At 43.2% G+C, this 21,666-nt stretch overlaps 1 protein-coding gene across 1 annotated transcript in view; it reads left to right on the forward strand.

Annotated features, from left to right (window-relative positions):
* Window positions 1-21,666, forward strand: part of LOC138296834 (exportin-5-like) — a 723,294-nt gene that overhangs the window by 15,254 nt on the left and 686,374 nt on the right. The window contains exons 2-5 of the mRNA XM_069236301.1: window positions 4,849-4,970; window positions 8,065-8,137; window positions 9,512-9,649; window positions 15,802-15,981. Coding sequence (XP_069092402.1) covers window positions 4,849-4,970; window positions 8,065-8,137; window positions 9,512-9,649; window positions 15,802-15,981 — 513 coding nt within the window. The remainder of the gene's footprint in view (window positions 1-4,848; window positions 4,971-8,064; window positions 8,138-9,511; window positions 9,650-15,801; window positions 15,982-21,666) is intronic.

A 21,666-nucleotide genomic window follows, 5' to 3' on the forward strand; every position in this document is an offset into this window, starting at 1 on the left:
AACAAATGCAGAAATGATTAAATATTTAATTTAATTCACAAACATACACAAAATCATCTTAATTACATTGGAATGGTTGGAGCGTTTCCAAGTTCAATGGAGCCCGCTCTTCCCTGCTATACTCTGTCTGCACTTGTGGTGCTCCCACAAATCACTCTACAGATACTAAATAATGTGTACCATTACAGAACACCTTCATATATAAATTTATACATTTTGCTTTTTTATTTCTGTACACTTTATCAATCTTATCACAATATTTAATTTTCTAAGCAGTCGTGGACCCCCAGGGGTCCCCCGCCACAGGTTGAGAACCACTGTAATAACTGATTTCATTTTATTTGAAAGGTGCCATATTACATTTTGGAAACAATTGGTGCCTTCTTTAATGTGTATTGTGCTTGGATACACTGCTATTGTAATCTGCAGATCAAAAATAAAAAAAATAGGTTTGTTGCTGCTTGTTTAATGCACTTTGTGCTGTGATCTGTCTCGGACGGTGGCACTTCTGGGCTTCCTACTGCATTGATGTAAGACTTCAAAAGCTGAAGTTATTCAGGGCAGTGCAGGGAGAGGAAAAAATGAGTTGAATTATATTCTTTATCCAGTAATACAATGGGGATTAGCAGTCTCTTCTTTTGTGATCAGACTGTGACACTGTTAGCATTGCTGGCCTTGCTTCCTGGTACCCATGTCTATTTCGTTGCACTGCATGGGGATGGGCGCTTGATTTATTTAGCATTTGTGTGCAAGGCCCACAACTAACGTGTTCCTTTTGGTTTTATTTTTGAAAACTAACAGATTTTATTTATACTTAATTGTCACTTTTGTGCTGTTCGTGTTCTATTGTTTAGAGAAGGACTTTTCTGTTCCCTGCAACATTTGCAGTAGATTTATTGTGATTGCACATTTACCTTGTGCACAATCCTGCTAGCGGAATTCGAAAGCTATGTGTCCCCCTAATGTGCTACTAGGAGCTTTTTTCAATCCTGTGTTGCAAAATACAGTAGCGAACACATTAGCCCTCTTCCTCATTGGCTCCTCAAGATGTCTGTAAACCTGTGCCCTTACTCTTTAAAGTTAGACTCTCCTGTGGCAATTCTTTTTGCTATTTACAAGTAAATCTGAATTTCTTTTTTATATGCCTACCCCCATTGCATACATGTGCATTCATATCAATTGCATACATACTTACCTACATACATGCCTAACAATCTTGCTGATATAAGAGGTAGGATACTGCATTTTCAGTAAATCTACAGCATACAGGTGTACCTTGGTGCTCCTACTGCTTTTTCGGAGAATGTGGATTGAATCTGTTTGGATGGTAACTGTAGGAAGTTGGCTCTGTATGCACTATTTCAAAGTAAGGAATAGTATGCACAGAGTCCAAGGGTTCCCCTTAGAGGTAAGATAGTGGCAAAAAGAGATAATACTAATGCTCTATTTTGTGGTAGTGTGGTCGAGCAGTAGGCTTATCCAAGGAGTAGTGTTAAGCATTTGTTGTACATACACATAGACAATAAATGAGGTACACACACTCAGAGACAAATCCAGCCAATAGGTTTTTATATAGAAAAATATCTTTTCTTAGTTTATTTTAAGAACCACAGGTTCAAATTCTACATGTAATATCTCATTCGAAAGGTATTGCAGGTAAGTACTTTAGGAACTTCAAATCATCAAAATTGCATGTATACTTTTCAAGTTATTCACAAATAGCTGTTTTAAAAGTGGACACAGTGCAATTTTCACAGTTCCTAGGGGAGGTAAGTATTTGTTAGGTTAACCAGGTAAGTAAGACACTTACAGGGCTTAGTTCTTGGTCCAAGGTAGCCCACCGTTGGGGGTTCAGAGCAACCCCAAAGTCACCACACCAGCAGCTCAGGGCCGGTCAGGTGCAGAGTTCAAAGTGGTGCCCAAAACGCATAGGCTAGAATGGAGAGAAGGGGGTGCCCCGGTTCCGGTCTGCTTGCAGGTAAGTACCCGCGTCTTCGGAGGGCAGACCAGGGGGGTTTTGTAGGGCACCGGGGGGGACACAAGTCCACACAGAAATTTCACCCTCAGCGGCACGGGGGCGGCCGGGTGCAGTGTAGAAACAAGCGTCGGGTTCGCAATGTTAGTCTATGAGAGATCTCGGGATCTCTTCAGCGCTGCAGGCAGGCAAGGGGGGGGGATTCCTCGGGGAAACCTCCACTTGGGCAAGGGAGAGGGACTCCTGGGGGTCACTTCTCCAGTGAAAGTCCGGTCCGTCAGGTCCTGGGGGCTGCGGGTGCAGGGTCTCTCCCAGGCGTCGGGACTTTAGGTTCAAAGAGTCGCGGTCAGGGGAAGCCTCGGGATTCCCTCTGCAGGCGGCGCTGTGGGGGCTTAGGGGGGACAGGTTTTGGTACTCACAGTATCAGAGTAGTCCTGGGGTCCCGCCTGAGGTGTCGGATCTCCACCAGCCGAGTCGGGGTCGCCGGGTGCAGTGTTGCAAGTCTCACACTTCTTGCGGGGAGCTTGCAGGGTTCTTTAAAGCTGCTGGAAACAAAGTTGCAGCTTTTCTTGGAGCAGGTCCGCTGTCCTCGGGAGTTTCTTGTCTTTTCGAAGCAGGGGCAGTCCTCAGAGGATGTCGAGGTCGCTGGTCCCTTTGGAAGGCGTCGCTGGAGCAGGATCTTTGGAAGGCAGGAGACAGGCCGGTGAGTTTCTGGAGCCAAGGCAGTTGTCGTCTTCTGGTCTTCCGCTGCAGGGGTTTTCAGCTGGGCAGTCCTTCTTCTTGTAGTTGCAGGAATCTAATTTTCTAGGGTTCAGGGTAGCCCTTAAATACTAAGTTTAAGGGCGTGTTTAGGTCTGGGGGGTTAGTAGCCAATGGCTACTAGCCCTGAGGGTGGGTACACCCTCTTTGTGCCTCCTCCCAAGGGGAGGGGGTCACAATCCTAACCCTATTGGGGGAATCCTCCATCTGCAAGATGGAGGATTTCTAAAAGTTAGAGTCACCTCAGCTCAGGACACCTTAGGGGCTGTCCTGACTGGCCAGTGACTCCTCCTTGTTATTCTCATTATTTTCTCCGGCCTTGCCGCCAAAAGTGGGGCCTGGCCGGAGGGGGCGGGCAACTCCACTAGCTGGAGTGTCCTGCTGGGTTGGCACAAAGGAGGTGAGCCTTTGAGGCTCACCGCCAGGTGTGACAATTCCTGCCTGGGGGAGGTGTTAGCATCTCCACCCAGTGCAGGCTTTGTTACTGGCCTCAGAGTGACAAAGGCACTCTCCCCATGGGGCCAGCAACATGTCTCGGTTTGTGGCAGGCTGCTAAAACTAGTCAGCCTACACAGATAGTCGGTTAAGTTTCAGGGGGCACCTCTAAGGTGCCCTCTGGGGTGTATTTTACAATAAAATGTACACTGGCATCAGTGTGCATTTATTGTGCTGAGAAGTTTGATACCAAACTTCCCAGTTTTCAGTGTAGCCATTATGGTGCTGTGGAGTTCGTGTTTGACAGACTCCCAGACCATATACTCTTATGGCTACCCTGCACTTACAATGTCTAAGGTTTTGTTTAGACACTGTAGGGGTACCATGCTCATGCACTGGTACCCTCACCTATGGTATAGTGCACCCTGCCTTAGGGCTGTAAGGCCTGCTAGAGGGGTGTCTTACCTATACTGCATAGGCAGTGAGAGGCTGGCATGGCACCCTGAGGGGAGTGCCATGTCGACTTACTCGTTTTGTCCTCACTAGCACACACAAGCTGGCAAGCAGTGTGTCTGTGCTGAGTGAGAGGTCTCCAGGGTGGCATAAGACATGCTGCAGCCCTTAGAGACCTTCCTTGGCATCAGGGCCCTTGGTACTAGAAGTACCAGTTACAAGGGACTTATCTGGATGCCAGGGTCTGCCAATTGTGGATACAAAAGTACAGGTTAGGGAAAGAACACTGGTGCTGGGGCCTGGTTAGCAGGCCTCAGCACACTTTCAATTGTAAACATAGCATCAGCAAAGGCAAAAAGTCAGGGGGCAACCATGCCAAGGAGGCATTTCCTTACAGTAACCCATCTCACAGAGCACACAGAAGATATGTTGTGGACGTTTAGATTTACCATAGTACACACAGTTCCATTTATGTCAATGCAGAAGTAGCATGGTCTACTGCTATACATTATTTCTTCCCTGTTTAGTAGGAGGCCAAGAGAGCTTCGGAAGACCTCGGTAAACCACAACATCATCTCAGCTTGCCCAAGAGACTAAAGTCAGTCCTTACAATTTCCACTAACTATTCTAAAATCTGGCTCATTCACCAAGTGTTTTTGCCATTCAACTGGAACTTCAATTGCCTTTCTGCTTGCCATCAGTAGACCATAACACATATGGATGAATCACTAGCATTCTTCATTCATGCACTCTAGGAAATACACAGTGATGGTTTATCTTGGAGATAATGAAGCTTTTTGCTTTTCATCGTTTATATTTACCATGATTTGCTGTTTGCTACTATGGAGTTACACAAAGCCTTGTTTCTAGCATATGTTTCCTTGGATTTCTATTAATGTGGCCTTTGTTCAACATCTCTGATAGTGCAGCAAATATCAAGTAAACACAAAGAACATCTAGTTGCAGGTGGAGTTGATACAAAACGAACTTGTATTCTTCTTTAGTGAGTACCCAAAGGTTTGAAAGAGGTAACCTGTACTTTCAATTGAATGGGGGAGCCTGCAGCATCCTTGAATGCCTTTAATCATGTGACATCTGGAGCACAGATGGTCAGTTAGATGTAAACCTGAAGCACAGGACTTCAGTTGTACGTCTTTGTTCATGAATTCTGCTTTTAGACTGTTTCCATTCCTGTAACCTTTTTTTTTTTTTTTTCTTCTGTTTAGATGTGCGAGGGATTTAAAGAGGAGTGCCCATTCTGTATCCCCTGTGGGTTGAAGCTAGCTGACAAAAGAGAATCTCCTGTAATGAGGCATTTTGGACTTCAGCTTCTAGAACATGTCATCAAGTAAGGAAGTCAGTCTTCTAGTTTTGTTGGGTAAAAATCTTTGCAGCTGTGACAGACGTTCAGAAGGGTAACCAAACGGATTGACCGGGAACGACCCTGGCCTGTGTGATCTGTTGCACTACCCCTGCTACAGTCTTAAGGATCCATTGTGATAAAAACATTTTAGATTTCAATTCTCTTGCTTCCCCTATTCCAGACTGGTCTCACCCTCTCTTATTTATTTTATCTAGCTATTTCTAATGCGTTGTTACTATGCTGCACAGAATGCATGGATGCGGGGACAACAATCAACTGTTAACTTTTTACTTCATGCACTTTTAAGTAAATCTAAAATCTTGCTTTTATTTTCACATTTGTAGTATGTATTGGCTCTACAGCACTCTTTTTAGTTTTAACCTTGAAATAATTTGCTCTGGTTTCATTTGTTCACATGTACTATATATGTACCATAAGTATGTCGGTCAGACTAGATTTATAGAATAGTGCAGCAAGTTATATAGAGAAATTGGAAGGAAACTGCACTCTTAATCATCAAAGAGCAGTTTTAACTCTGTTGGCAGGTAAACTGTGGGGATCAAAATGAAGTCCTTCAAAATCCCTAATTCATTTGTAAGTGCTAAACAATTTCCCTGTACAATGACTTTGATTCATGTTCTTATGAGTAATGCAAATACTAGGAGAGTCACCGGCAGGCATGGTGTGAATGCAGGGTAAGTTGCTTTTATAGTTAATAGTAGGTAAGTAGTGATATGTTCTCTGGGAATACTCCCACCCTCCCTCAAGAGTTTCAAGGGTCGAATTTCTAATCTCCAGTGCAAGAACTTAGTCAATGTGACAATAGGAATTACAAATTCAGTTGCATTGCAACCCACACACAACCCGCTAGGCAGTACTGTGTAGAAAGTGTTTTCCTGGTAATGAGCAGTTCCACAAGATGAGTTCTTGGACACAGTGGAACTCTAAATCCTCTTTTGTTAATAAATAACACACTCGGGGACGGCACTAAGAAACAGAAAATGTATTTTAAAATGTTTAGTATGTGTTTTCAAATATTCTAAAAACCTAATCTATAAGCATAAACTGTGACTTGTAACTAAACAGAATATAAAAAACAATGCAATGAAACATGTCATGGAAAACTGGGACAGCAAGCAATACACAAACATGATTGAGTTCTATATTTCTAACACCTTTGCTATTTCTAAGCACTATGCTGACCAGCTACAGCAGTAAACAGCAAGTTTCAGAGATGATTCGCACTGCATCTCCATGCTTTCGTTATGAAAGAGAAAGTTAGCTCTTTCCCTTTCTCAGCTTCTACAGAGCTGGAGCAGAAATAATGACCGACTGAAGTCCACCACTTCTCGTTGTTGCCTCCATGTTATTTTGATGCTGCAATCTGGCTTGACAGTGTACCTCTCTTACCTATAGTTCGATGTCGGGAGGTTTCATAGGATCTAATAATTAATCCTGTCATATATTTTGGATACAATTATGGAGCTAGTAGACACTAAATTAGCAATAAGACAAAGTCATGGCAACAAATGTGCCAACTCTTATATGTAAAACCAACCTTGAAAAGCAGGTGGAATAAGGTACATTCATTTGGTAGCAGTTTAACATGTGTTTCAACCAAAATCTGAACAGGATGTATCACTGTGTTCATGAAAAGTAGTAAACATTCATCCACGGGGGGGTATTGTGCTGCTTTCATTGTATTATGCATATGCAGAGGAGATGGGGTGATTGTTTGCATAGTTAAATTGACACACATCATAGCCTTGAGAGATTGAGGAGTATTCAGGAAAAAATAAATGTTTGTCATTAAGGGGGAAAAGCTAAACTTCTCAACCTAGTTAAACAGTCCATTTGGTGAATGATGTCACAATAGGTCTAAAAAACAAGCAGACAACATCAAAGAAAGGAACATTTTGGAGTGACTTTGGTCTGTGATTGTTAGCAATGCAGAATGCAGAAAGAACATAGTTTCCTTTCTTTCTCTGGGTAGCCCCTCTATGTGGGTATCTATGCTAGTCTTGATGGAGACTGAATGGGGGGGAGGGGGAGTTACTAGTAGAGACTATTCTGTGAATGCTTAACTGCTTTATTATCAGCGTCTGTTGATACAACCCCTAAAGCTTGCTTAGAGAGCTAAGATTATACCAACATTATCCCAAATATCATGAGGATAAAAGACTTGTAGACCATAGAGGGCTCATTCTGTAAGGAGGTGTTTGGGCTTTACAAATAGATACTGATTCATGATGTGCAACTGTTTGCTGGTATTTGGCCTTGTACGGTGTTCCTCTATCTTTTTTAGATAGGTCTGCAGGATACAAATAACACATACACATACATAGGGTAATATGGTCTTCCTTCTGCCCCTCATCTGCCCTTCACGTGGAGCTTGCTGCAAAACTATTTTTCCCGTAGGGCACTACAAGCCGCCATAAAGTGTTCGGTGCATAAATCTTTGTTTTTAAAGCAGCAGTGTTTTGCATTGTAAATGCTGCTCCTTCATAGGTATTTAAATCCACAATGCTTCACCATTTTGTTTTAACATTTCAACATTCATGCCTTTTTCTTAATATTACTTTAATTTTTACAGTTTTGTACTACAAACCCTTGGCAGTAAACAGATGAGGCCCATGAAACATTTTACCCTGGTTCTAGAGACATCAGTTCAGTTTTTGTGAAGATTGACAGATTTCATGAAGATATTTGTTCTATCTGATGGTTGTGAAAGTATGTGCTTTGGGAACAAAAGTAAGTAATAGTCTGGATCGAGGTTTCTGAAGAAAAGATACTGTCACTCATCAAGGGTTATTTCAGATGCCCTGAAGTCCTTGGAAGGAAACCAGTTATGTTGTTTAATTACATTTTTGGAGCCATCTTGTGTTAAAGATGGGAATAATGTCTCTTCACTTCCCCTTGAAGACTAAGTTTGACTGATGCACAATATCATAGTGAAACCGAGGCTCAGAATGATTATAAAATTGATTCTGCTCTTAATGTGAGGGAAGCAGAAATCCAGTCTGTTTACGTAAAATGTCTTCAGCAGTTTCACTAATTGTAGTTATTCTTCATTTGCCAGATTTCGCTGGAAGTTTATATTTCCTAATGAAAAAAGGGAACTGAAGTCTAGTATCATGGAGCTGATTTTTAGCGTAAGTATTATGATGGTGTGAAGAACAAAACAGTCTTGATTGGCCTGCCATTGGTTGCTTAATCTTGAGAGAGCAATCTCTCCAGAGAGAAAAAGGCTACATCAGGCACTGTAAGTGGTACATACATAAGTGAGCCAAGTCCATGTTTCTGCTTACACATCAGTGAACATCTCTAAAGAAGGATGAGAACTTGCTACTTTCTTGGCATTCCCTTACTTCCAGAGCTACATTGCAAACTGAGTAGCACTGTTTGTTGCTTTACAGTGCCCTACACGAAGTTGACTTTTCCTTTCCCACAGCAAAGACTTCTACCATCTCTACACTCAACACGACCTAAACCTTTAAACCTTTTTTAAAAAAATCTTTAAACCTGTCTGGTCCCATTTGCAGCTGTGCCGTTCCCAGGTCGATAAGGTTGCCCCACTTGTGTTAAACGTAGTAGTCCAGTTCCGCAGCAAGATGTCGCTTCACACTTACTCCTAACTCTGCCTTGTTGCATCTCCTTAACATCAACAGAATATGATCCACTTTTCTGTTCGACCACTTGTGAATCTGTCATTATAGCTGCGGTGGCTGACCCATCCACCTCTTGGAGTTGTCACTGCATACTGGCTGAGAAGAAGGCAGCAGAGGTCTCTGCTAGTGGGGCGTCTGGCATATTTAGATCTCTAAATTTGATGGCAGAGCCATGGAGTGTCAACGTTTTTAAAAAATAATGTTCTTTCGCTTAGCTGATTTCCCAATAATTACCTTACTCTGATCCTGGCCCAAGTCATCAACTGCACCACTTTCCCTTTTTCTCAGGTCTAGAGCATACTTCTTTTTCCCACTAGGCCATTATCCTTCATCTCTGTCTGCCTGTTGTGATGAAACTGGCTATCTTTCAATGTAACATGGATCTCTTTTACAATTTCTGATCCTGTCTTCACATCTGCCCATGCCCCCACCACCTCTTCAAAACATTTTTCTTTGTAATGTCTGTTGCTCCTTCTTCTCCCAAGTACTACATTGTCATGTGCCCTGTTTGACGTTAGATCCCTGAAAGAAGCCCTGGCATCACTTCACTGGAATGTCCTACTTTTTTCACTAAGAGCTTTGTCTCTGTTGCTACCTTTTAAAGTGGTTATTAAGTATTGGAAGCCTCAGCACCTGCACTTCATGCATGTTTGGTGTTGCAATGTATCCTGTATGTTAACCTACAACTCACCACCCTAGCACTATACGTTCTGGTAATTGTTATTGGCAGTCTCCTTTATCCTCTTGTGGGAAATTGTAGACTTTCTGTTCAAATGAGTTTATAAAGCTTTTTCTAATTTCCTCTGTATCTTCCATAACTATGTTTGGCACACTTGACTTCCTTTGTTACCGTTCCAGGGCATAAAAGACGTCTCTGAAGAGGAGGGCCACATCAAAGGTGTGATTGCTCGTATTGTGGTGGAGCTTATCAAGCTAGAGTGGCCGCAAGGATGGCCTGAGATGCTATTGGATCTGGAAATCCTCTCAAAAAAAGGGGTAATAACAGTTATTGGTATCTTACATGTTGTGAACGGTACTGCCCAGTAAGAAATCAAGACATAGATACTGCTGTGTTAACTTAGTTCTAATTATTTGTTTGTAGAGAAAATTTTAAAAGTATGCTTTTAAACATTTTATCTTAAAAATTACAGAGCAGAGAAACCTATTTTCTGCAGGATAACATAAGCGATCCATAGCCAAAGATATTACATCACCCTCTGACCTGGAGATAGAACCCAGGGCAAGAAAAAACATCCTAAGAACATATGTACAATCTAGAGCTTTGAAACAATCCCAGTCATCACACTGTGCAAAGAAACACCGCAGTGAAATTATGGACCGCCACCTGACATAGTCTCAGAATGACCCTGGTATATAGCTGTAATAGAATTTTGCCATTCCAGTCGTAAGGTACCTTGCAACTCATATTAAAAGTACCTGCTGCCCCTCTGAACCAGAAGTCGTGTAACGTGCCTAATGGGATGGAGGACTCTAGCTGCACCCCATGGTAAACAATGTCTGCTCTGCCACGTACTCCTGGTCACAAAATGGACAACAGTAATTCTGTTCCTGGCGGTCTCCCGTGGACTCACTGAGATCTAATCATTGTTACCACATGATATTATATACCAGTTCTCTACCAGATCCCTCGTTCATCAACGGTATGGAATATATATGACAGGGCTTGTGGAACCTTGCTGCCAACTGAAGAGCAGAGATCCATGCTATACCACCATGCTTAACTAACCAATCACGCTAACCAGGCAGAGCAGCCAAAACCAAAGGAATATTCCATATATTTCTGGTCTCCTGAGGGCTGTACCCTAGTACACCATGCAGGTCCCAAATAGTCACATACCTTCAACACCGACAACCAAGGACCTAAAAGATGAATATAACGTAGGTCAATCTTGCCAGATCCTACTTTTCTTTTAACACTTTTTTTTTATTACAATTTTGTAAATAAACCATCCTGTTGTATGGAAATTAGTAATTGCCAGGTCTTACTTGATGTCTCATAATAACTGTCATATAAAGGAAGACTGTAACAGAATTAGTCTGTATAGATCTCCCTTTCCTCTTTCTTTTCGCCCGTTGCCACCCACAGTTATACGCTCTTAACAGTAGACTGATGGCGCCGCAGCCAGCATAGGAAATCTGTTTGAGAACATAAGACAACTAGCAATACAATAGCGGGCCCTCTAGAGCAAGCGACTCTGCTGCCAGCATACCATAAATGACAGAAGTGTAACTCTGTCACATGCACCTACTCATCCAGCACACTGCCAAGCGCTTCACCCCCTTAATTTGATAACTATACACCAGTGGTCATTGCATTGAAACACTTCTCGTATAGGCTGAAATCAAAGACAACACCATACTAATCACAGACCTATGATGCAGGGTAGTGTGGTATCCGTGTGGGTAAGCGCTCCTGCATTCTATATTTGGTTAGTAAGCTTTTTACAAATGCTCTAATACAATGCAATGCAATCTGCAGTATCACCATTCGCTCATCCGATTGTGAAACCAGGGGCCTCCCTGGCCCTTGGAATGGTATCTTGCTCATGCAACACTAGAGAACGTTCGTTAATGTTAAATTAAGGTTTTAAGCCACATTTCAGAAGAAGTGAAAAGAAGCTCCTGTGTAGCTCTAATGAAATCTTAATAAATAGCTCTGTGTATTGTTGAAGGACACAGTGATGTCACAGATTACCTCACTAATGTCATTGGCAACAAGATCAACATGACTGCACTGCTTATGGAATAGCCTTTTTCTTCTGATGTACTCAGTTTGATGAAATTCCTGATGTAGTTTAAATTTGCATAATTTTCATTAGCCATCTCTTGGTTTCTTTTGTGACTATGTAGACTGTGAACAGTGTGTTTTTATGCCCCAGGTTTAATGGTGATTTTTAGTGGTAAAATATAAGATTTAAGGAGCTTATCTGTTAAAGTTGAAGAGGGAATGATCTTGTGGCTAAACAATACTTGAGAAATGACAGCGACGCCATTCGGGAGGTTTGGAGTGACTGCTGTATCGGTTTTGTAGGTGTGTTATGCAAGACACATTAACAGTCCGGGATTCTTGGCACACAAGTTCTCTCCAGGGCTTGGAATAGCAGGAAATACATTATAAAACAGTATTGTACTCATACAAACAAAATGCGCAAATGGCATTTGGCTGCCACAGCACTACCGAAGCTGAGAACTTTTCTTAAATGATAATAAGTTGGTTTGGTGAAATGGGGGTACAAAAGGGTGTTCTCTGTATTTGCATTAATGATACTGTCTAATGTCCCATGATAATGGTTAGATCGGTCAGAAGAGCAAAAAGTCTGATTTGGAGAGCTTAGCTGTATAAAAATAAAGGCCAATGAGCCTTTTCTTACCTAGAAAATAAGTGTTGACACGCAGATACAGTATCATTGTTGGATGTGCTGGGCAACACCTTAACAGCAACACAGAATGAACATGAAAGCAAAGCCGCACCTTGCACAGAATTTATTTTAATTTGTGGGACCTACAGAGAACTGAGTGATAGCTCCTGCTTGAAACTGACCCAGTGTCCAAAGCGAGGGAGAAGACACATTTCCACATTTCTTAAAAGGCATTGGATGTAATTTTGAAGATTAATTAACCAAGCTTCTTCCACAGTTAAATGCTAAAAATAGTCTTCTGCCAGGTATCTGATACAACAGTTGTAAAGTTGAGTTCTATAAAATGGAGTTGGTGTTTGGGAAGGAATGGGAATGATGATGACTCTGGTACTGCCAGCAATGAGGTAGGGCTTTGAATTGCTGCATTAAATAAGGGGGGAGGTGAAATGGATGAGCTTTGTATGTAAATTTGTTGGTCTGTCACAAGATCTTCACAGTTGTGTCTTAGAAGATATAATTCTTGGTAAGGTGTTCTTTATAATAAAAAAACAAATCTGCAGGCCTCCTTAATTTAGTTTATTTTCCGTGGTGCGGCATTCATTGCTGATTGGATGACCACCAAGATCACAATCTGCCTGTTATGATAGCCAAGTTGTGACGAATATTCAGGAGTATGCAGTTGTACACCAACACTGTCAAGAACATGAACTTCCAGAGTAGATTCTTAATTTGTTTCCAGGGGATCTTGCAAACATTTGTTGGAAAAAAAAAAGAGAGCCATTTAAAAATCTCTAGCACTAGTGCCTCCAAGGGATGCAGGTCATGTCCCACTGACCTTTGCACTACAAATGCCATACTTGCTTTAACAGTCCGAGACCTGCAGGCAATATCACACCCTTTGTACGACAACAAAGTGTTATGCACCTTTTTGTTTTCTACTGCAGCTTTTCCATAAAAGAAGTCACCCCAAAGGAAATTGACCCATTATCCCACTGATACAGCCAGATAACTCCCATACATTTATGAAGGAGTGTCTCTTCTCTTCTCCGTCTTGCCCACTAATGTGGAGGGTGGGTGGCAGTGTAGCTCATTTCTCCTCAGTAAATTACTCAAGGCAGTTTTTCATTTTCCAAATAAGGTGTTTCTACTGTTATGGCCCATTGAGCCCTTGTGTGTCTGTATATTCCCTGAGATCGATATTCCTGTTGTCCATAGTTTGTATTGCCAGTCTGTCTATTTTGCAGATGAGCTGGCCATTGTTAGCACAAGTCGGTCTTTGTAGGAGAGTTCTCTACTTGCATGACATCTGGGGAGTTACTGTTTCCAGCAATTTTGATTCTTGTGAACTAGGTCTCTCCTATTTCATGTCAGTTTTGATGAACATTGGCGTTGGAAAGTTTATTATTAGGAGGCGTGGTTGGGAGGCCTCACCATGTAATACAACTTTACCAGGTCTGGTTAGCTTTCTTTAATAACACTCTTAGCTCAGCTCTGGATAGTGTAAAGCTTTAGAAATACCAATAGTGTGTTTTTTAGCTTTAAATAAACGTCAAAACAACAAAATGCATTGGGGGACATCAGAGGGATGATTTTTGCAAGGTAAATAAAATTAAAGTAGTCTTTAGAGGCAAACATTTGTTGCAAGCATTTTTAGCCAGCGAACTAAATTGCCTGTTAGAATTCCCTTGGACTTGCCACAATGCGTTGGGAACCAGTCGCAAGGACCAGTCAGATTCACGTGGACAGTTACCTGTCTCCTCTGTACACTTATCTTTTTCATGTAGTCCGGATGCGGACGATGCTGGAGATGCTGCAGAGATTATGAGTGTTCCTGTGGACTCCCTGGTATCCGAGTGTCCGAGGTAGCCTCGGTGCAGTGGGGAAGTCTTGGGCAGATCCAGTTGCCACTTGGCAACTGGTTACCTGGTTCCAGTGGTCTTCAGCAGTTTCTTGTAGGTTTGTTTCTCTGTTTTTTGGTGAGCAATCAGAGTCCACTTCCATGCTGGCCAGGGGTTGCATGGACTGGGGGACACCTTGGGCAGGTCAGGCATTGCTTGGCAGCTGGGGTCTCGAGTGCTGGCTTTCAGCGTCTGGGTCATTGGTGCTGAATAGAGGACCAACTGTCCAACTAGCTCTAAAATCACTTGTGGAGCACTTTTACATAGATGGGCACAACAAGTTCCCTTAAATCCAATCTTGCAATGAGTCCAAGGCCCAGTGCATGTGTTCTGACCTCCAAAGTTGTTGTATAAGTGTCTAATACCTGGTTGACCTATTTAACTTGCCTATACATCCGTCGTGTATCGTAGAAAAGGTACGCCTCTGCTGGTTGCCGAAGTGCCTTCTAGGTGACTGAGTTCTGACCTGCCCACGAGACCCTAAATTGAATTAGACTCTGGCCCCCAGAAGGAAAATATTTGCTCATCTGTAAGCAACTGCTGCGGCTGTTGTAACTGGGGTACTAGTTGACCAGTGGAGACTGGACCTGCAACTCACTCCATTGCTGCTCTGTGGGAGATTGAGTCCTGCGGCTAGAAATGACCCCTGAAGCTCATGGATCTCAGGGTGGCCCCAAGAACACTCACCCCCTATCTTCAGCAACTTCAGCATCCTGTATCCCTCAGCATCAGGGCTGATTCATTGCTGGACCATGGTAAAGGAGAAAAGTACCCTGAGGACCCTGAGACTGCTGGACCTGACAGATGGCTCTCCCCAGACTCAGTGGTCCCTGTCACTTGCCCCTAACCTGTTGTGGCCCATCCAAGTGAAGGGAAGTAACTAATAGTTAGGTGGCTAAAAACTGCTAAATCTCTTACAACGATTTATTGCATTTTGTAAGATTGAACTAATTTGGTTCACTCAACCTTTTGAAAATTAATATCTCCAGTTTCCTGTCAGATTTTTTTGTGTCTATTTTAAGGTAAAAATACTCCATTTTTATAAACTGGTTTAAGATTTTTACTATCTTATTTCTTAGTACTTAACTGCTTTTGGTACTTCATAATGCCTTTCACTTGGTCCTTTAAGCCTGACTGCTCTGTGCCACAGCTAACCGGCACAGAGCTAAGGGTTTATTTAAAAAAGCCTAAGTAGCCCTGATAAAGACTTGGACATTATTACATGGGGAGGTCTCCAACCACACCATATAATTATCCACTTACCTACTGCTGTGTTCACTAAATCAAAAATGAACAAACTTGTTTTAGGGCAGATGACGGTAAGACTCATATTTTGTTTCTCTTCAGATATTTGTGCAAGTACATAGTTTTAATTTTGGCTATTTTTATTTAGTTATATAATGTGAATTTCACTAGCCCTAACAATCTTTGAACCACTACTGGCTAATATAACTCTGGCAGACAATGTGACTTTCTGAGATCAAATCTACTGACTTGCTGACCTATTTCTGGGGCAGTAGGAAAAGTGTACTAAATGTATGCTGATAAATATGCTAAGAATAACAGACTTAAAATAAATAAAGCACAGCTTTGTAATAGGCTGTACTCAGGAGGTAAGTGTTTAAATTGCCATGCGTTTTTTAAACTTGATTCCTTGTTCCAACGTTATGTTGCCCGAAACTAGCTGTAAACTTATTTGGTCCAGTGGGTTTGAACTGGTTATGGTAATGTTGGTGGAAGATCTAGCTTGTTTTATTGCCTTGCTTAAATCACCACCTTCTATTGCTCTAAAAGATGATGACTTGGAAATTAATACCTTTGGGTAACTCTTTTTTTAACCTTTTTATTTGCTTTAAATGTCACCTTTTAGGAGACCCAGACCGAAATGGTCATGATAATCCTGCAGAGGCTATCTGAGGACCTGGTGACTATTCAGACCCTCCCTGCGGAGCTTATGTACCTCAAGAATACACTAATTAAGGACTCCAGGAGAATCTTCTCTTTCATTAAAGAGGCACTTCAGGACATAGTTAAAAAATACAGATGTCTTGTAAGTAATCCTTGACAGCAGGAAGAAAAGATTAATAAAATTGCTAAAACTCTGTTTTTCAGGGAAACCATGAATGTGGGCAGCAAATGTTTCATAAACATTTCACTTCATCTCCTATATAACATCCTGTTTTGATGTAAATTGTGGATGGACTATCTTCAACGTGTGTGGAAACCTTTACCCACTGCACTCTTTCAGACCAAAATGTGTACCCTACTCAAAAATGAGCTTCGAACCTTCCTTGTCACAAATGTTCTAAGCAACAACCCATCTCACCTACTGAACGTGTTATGTTGACTTGTATAACGCACTAATCACCTGAGAGTGGAGCGAGGCCTTGTACAGGTGTGTAGGTGTGTGGTTCCCACGGTGGTTATACAGAGGCCAAGTCTTCAGCTTTTTGCAGAACTCTAGAAGCGAGGAGGAGGCTCTGATGTGGTGAGGGAGGTTGTTCCTTGTTTCGAGTGCATTGTAGGAGAATGAATGACGTCCAGTTTTGCTTTTGCGGGTGGAGTGAGGCAGAGCATAGGTGTGTGTGGGTTGGTGAACGTGTAAGCGTCTGTGCATGTACCCGAGTCCTTTATTGTTTGTAGCTTTGTATGTGTGCGTGAGAAGTTTGAATTCTGAATGGGGAACCAGTGAAGATTCCTGAGGTAGGGTGCAGTGTGATGTGGGTGCTCCATCGGAGGTCAAGTAGGAGTCTTGCTGCAGTGTTTTGGGTGGTCTAGAATCTGTGTAGGAGGAGTTTGGAATTCTGGCGTAGAGTGCTGCCATAGTCCAGCCTGCTGGTGATGAGCGATTGTGACGGTCAGCCTGGTGTTCTTAGGCAACCATTTGAAGATCTTTCGCAGCATGCTTAGAATCTGGAAGCAGGAGGTGCACACTGCATTGACGTGGGCATTTTGAGCTTGTTGTCTAGGATGATCCCTAGATTTTTAGTGTGGTCTGTGGGTGTTGGTCCAAGCTCCGATGGCCACCAGGTGGAGTCCTATGGGGAGCCCTTTTTGCCAAAGACCATGGCTTCTGTCTTGTCGAGTTGAGCTTCAGGCAGTTAGTTTGTATTCAGTCTGCTACCATGGTCACGCAGTTGGTGAACTTGGTTGTGTTGGTGGTTGTTTTGTCCGTCAGTTGAGAGGTTGAGTTTGATGTAATCCTCGTATGAGATGATGCAGTATCTTCTGATCCGATTATGTTGGCAAGCGGTATTGTGTACATGTTGAAAAGAGTGGGGATGAGGAATGGCACATGTGGGACTCCGTATATCAGTTTCTTGGTCTCTGATGTGAAGGGTTTAAATATTTAGATACTAAATATAATAAGTCTTTTCCCAGAGAAGTCATTGGGTGCTAGAAAATAGTAATGTCTGCTTTTTAGGCCGAGCCTAAGCGTTCAACCTGGTGTATACTTCAGTTTACTTATACTGTGAGCGTAAAGCGCTTTCATTTGTTGGTTGCAGTGTCCTTTAAAAATTCTTACTTGCCCATGGTCAGTTCTGCCTTTTTTCTGTTTCAGAGAAGTTACTAACTACTGTATTGTTCCATTTTGGCTTCTTTATCTGTTTCTGACAAATCTTTGATGCTCTCCTTTTACATGGGCGGTTTGAGCTGGTAACTGCCTGCTTTTTATTGCAGCATTCTGGTCCTCCCACCTCCTTCCATGCTGCTGACATTTGTTTTGGCTTTATTCCAGTGCTGTCGTTGTTTACCTCCTGTTCCTAAAATAAGATTATTTTACTGAACAAACACCCTGTTTAGCTCACTGTTACGAAAGCCACAATATGCCCTTGCTTCACAGACAGTCTTTCTCTCTCTCTTTCTCTCTCTCTTTCTCTCTCTCTTTCTCTCTCTCTTTCTCTCTCTCTTTCTCTCTCTCTTTCTCTCTCTCTCTTTCTCTCTCTCTTTCTCTCTTTCTTTCTCTCTTTCTCTCTCTTTCTTTCTCTCTTTCTCTCTCTCTTTCTCTCTCTCTTTCTCTCTCTTTCTCTCTTTCTCTCTCTTTCTCTCTCTCTCTCTTTCTCTCTCTCTTTTTCTTTCTTTTTCTTTCTCTCTCTTTCTCTCTCTTTCTCTTTCTCTCTCTTTCTCTTTCTCTCTCTCTCTCTCTCTCTCTCTCTCTCTTTCTCTCTCTCTCTCTCTCTCTCTTCTCTCTCTCTCTCTCTCTCTCTCTCTTCTCTCTCTCTCTCTCTCTCTCTCTTTCTCTCTCTCTTTCTCTCTCTCTTTCTCTCTCTCTTTCTCTCTCTCTTCTCTCTCTCTCTCTTTCTCTCTCTCTCTCTCTCTCTCTCTTTCTCTCTTCCCCCCTGCCCCCCAAATCTCTCTCTCCAGGGCCTCTCCCTGTCAGCACTCACGACATCCCACACCAGGCATTGCTTATCTCCTTTATTGGGGCAATAAATCTTCTCAGGCTGCTCTGCTACCTTTATTAGAGCTTTGTTGAACTAGGAGGCAAAAATGCTTGTTTAGATGTGATTCCAGGTTGGCAAACGCCTGCACGGCAACATTTCCAGCTTCAGACTGCAATCTAATTAAGTGAATGAGTCCTACTTAACGAAGAAAGCACATGTTTGTGAAAGCTGTAACAGAGTTTCTTATAACTCGCACAAAATCCAAAAGTTACCCTGACCAATGTATCTTAGAGTAGTGAATGGAAGAGAGAAACTCTGGAACTTCAGAGCCAACTCCTCAAACTCTCTATTGCTCCTGAAACATGCAGTAGAAAAATTCCCGAACAGGCAGAATGAGATGTGCAGATCTGTGTTGTGTTGAACCACAGCAGTGAAATTTGACAGATCGAACATTCACTCCATATGACTAAAGTGCTTTGGACCCTCCTTGCGGTGGTTATGTTACCGCCTTGGACACCAACCCTGTTACATGAATAATTCGTATTTGCTGATACGTTTGACTCCGCGTGAACTTTTTTCCTTGTGTGTGCCTCCTTCGTACTCATGTTCATGGCAGCCGCGGCGCTTTGAATCGGCTCGCTTATGCCAACTGTTTTACTTTTCAATTTATGTAGCAAGAAAAATCCAGTTAGGAATTTAAAATGCTAATAGCTCTAACTCGAGCAAATGCGAGGCCCATTGCATTGCAAATGCTTGTTTACATTTGTTGTCCTCGGGCCACAAGACGGTTACACTGAAACTAAATGACCAAGTACTTACTTTTGTTGCTCGTTTTCTCAGAGTTGAGCAGGCAAAGCTTACTGATGGAGTAGAGTGAGTTTCGACTTCCAGAATCTGATAATGGATAATAATCTTGATGCACAGTCTGTACTTAACATTTTCAAGGAAAAGGCATTGTGACCGAGATGTGCATATCACAGTATGGGTCAAAAAAAGCCCTCAAATATTTTTCTTGCTCCTGGGCAGTAGGGATATAGTTTTGTTGGATATTAAGCAGGTAGCTAATGTTTTAAATGTTTTTGTTCTTCTGCACTCTGGTGTATTCTGATGTACTCTAAGAGGTGCTACAAAATCTAATCCAACTCTCCCTTTATTTTGGTTATGCGGAGATTGGGTTTAATTTTCCATCACTCTAAAGTGCCCTGGGTTGTGTCCTTCTAGTTAAAACACAGGTGCCCAAACACATCTTAAGAATTGCTATGCCAACACTTCTTGTCTGGGCAGTTCCCCCATGTAGGAAGTTGGCTCTGTATGTGCTATTTCAAAGTAAGGAATAGCATGCACAGAGTCCAAGGGTTCCCCTTAGAGGTAAAATAGTGGTAAAAATAGATAATACTAATGCTCTATTTTGTGGTAGTGTGGTCGAGCAGTAGGCTTATCCAAGGAGTAGTGTTAAGCATTTGTTGTACATACACATAGACAATAAATGAGGTACACACACTCAGAGACAAATCCAGCCAATAGGTTTTTATATAGAAAAATATCTTTTCTTAGTTTATTTTAAGAACCACAGGTTCAAATTCTACATGTAATATCTCATTCGAAAGGTATTGCAGGTAAGTACTTTAGGAACTTCAAATCATCAAAATTGCATGTATACTTTTCAAGTTATTCACAAATAGCTGTTTTAAAAGTGGACACTTAGTGCAATTTTCACAGTTCCTAGGGGAGGTAAGTATTTGTTAGGTTAACCAGGTAAGTAAGACACTTACAGGGCTTAGTTCTTGGTCCAAGGTAGCCCACCGTTGGGGGTTCAGAGCAACCCCAAAGTTACCACACCAGCAGCTCAGGGCCGGTTAGGTGCAGAGTTCAAAGTGGTGCCCAAAACACATAGGCTAGAATGGAGAGAAGGGGGTGCCCCGGTTCTGGTCTGCTTGCAGGTAAGTACCCGCGTCTTCGGAGGGCAGACCAGGGGGGTTTTGTAGGGCACCGGGGGGGACACAAGTCCACACAGAAATTTCACCCTCAGCGGCGCGGGGGGCGGCCGGGTGCAGTGTAGAAACAAGCGTCGGGTTCGCAATGTTAGTCTATGAGAGATCTCGGGATCTCTTCAGCGCTGCAGGCAGGCAAGGGGGGGGTTCCTCGGGGAAACCTCCACTTGGGCAAGGGAGAGGGACTCCTGGGGGTCACTTCTCCAGTGAAAGTCCGGTCCGTCAGGTCCTGGGGGCTGCGGGTGCAGGGTCTCTCCCAGGCGTCGGGACTTTAGGTTCAAAGAGTCGCGGTCAGGGGAAGCCTCGGGATTCCCTCTGCAGGCGGCGCTGTGGGGGCTCAGGGGGGACAGGTTTTGGTACTCACAGTATCAGAGTAGTCCTGGGGTCCCTCCTGAGGTGTTGGATCGCCACCAGCCGAGTCGGGGTCGCCGGGTGCAGTGTTGCAAGTCTCACGCTTCTTGCGGGGAGCTTGCAGGGATCTTTAAAGCTGCTGGAAACAAAGTTGCAGCTTTTCTTGGAGCAGGTCCGCTGTCCTCGGGAGTTTCTTGTCTTTTCGAAGCAGGGGCAGTCCTCAGAGGATGTCGAGGTCGCTGGTCCCTTCGGAAGGCGTCGCTGGAGCAGGATCTTTGGAAGGCAGGAGACAGGCCGGTGAGTTTCTGGAGCCAAGGCAGTTGTCGTCTTCTGGTCTTCCTCTGCAGGGGTTTTTCAGCTAGGCAGTCCTTCTTCTTGTAGTTGCAGGAATCTAATTTTCTAGGGTTCAGGGTAGCCCTTAAATACTAAATTTAAGGGCGTGTTTAGGTCTGGGGGGTTAGTAGCCAATGGCTACTAGCCCTGAGGGTGGGTACACCCTCTTTGTGCCTCCTCCCAAGGGGAGGGGGTCACAATCCTAACCCTATTGGGGGAATCCTCCATCTGCAAGATGGAGGATTTCTAAAAGTTAGAGTCACTTTAGCTCAGGACACCTTAGGGGCTGTCCTGACTGGCCAGTGACTCCTCCTTGTTTTTCTCATTATTTTCTCCGGCCTTGCCGCCAAAAGTGGGGCCTGGCCGGAGGGGGCGGGCAACTCCACTAGCTGGAGTGTCCTGCTGGTTTGGCACAAAGGAGGTGAGCCTTTGAGGCTCACCGCCAGGTGTGACAATTCCTGCCTGGGGGAGGTGTTAGCATCTCCACCCAGTGCAGGCTTTGTTACTGGCCTCAGAGTGACAAAGGCACTCTCCCCATGGGGCCAGCAACATGTCTCGGTTTGTGGCAGGCTGCTAAAACTAGTCAGCCTACACAGATAGTCGGTTAAGTTTCAGGGGGCACCTCTAAGGTGCCCTCTGGGGTGTATTTTACAATAAAATGTACACTGGCATCAG

This window comes from Pleurodeles waltl, chromosome 5 (assembly GCF_031143425.1).
Source record: "Pleurodeles waltl isolate 20211129_DDA chromosome 5, aPleWal1.hap1.20221129, whole genome shotgun sequence".
In the NCBI taxonomy this organism is placed as follows: Eukaryota; Metazoa; Chordata; class Amphibia; order Caudata; family Salamandridae; genus Pleurodeles; species Pleurodeles waltl.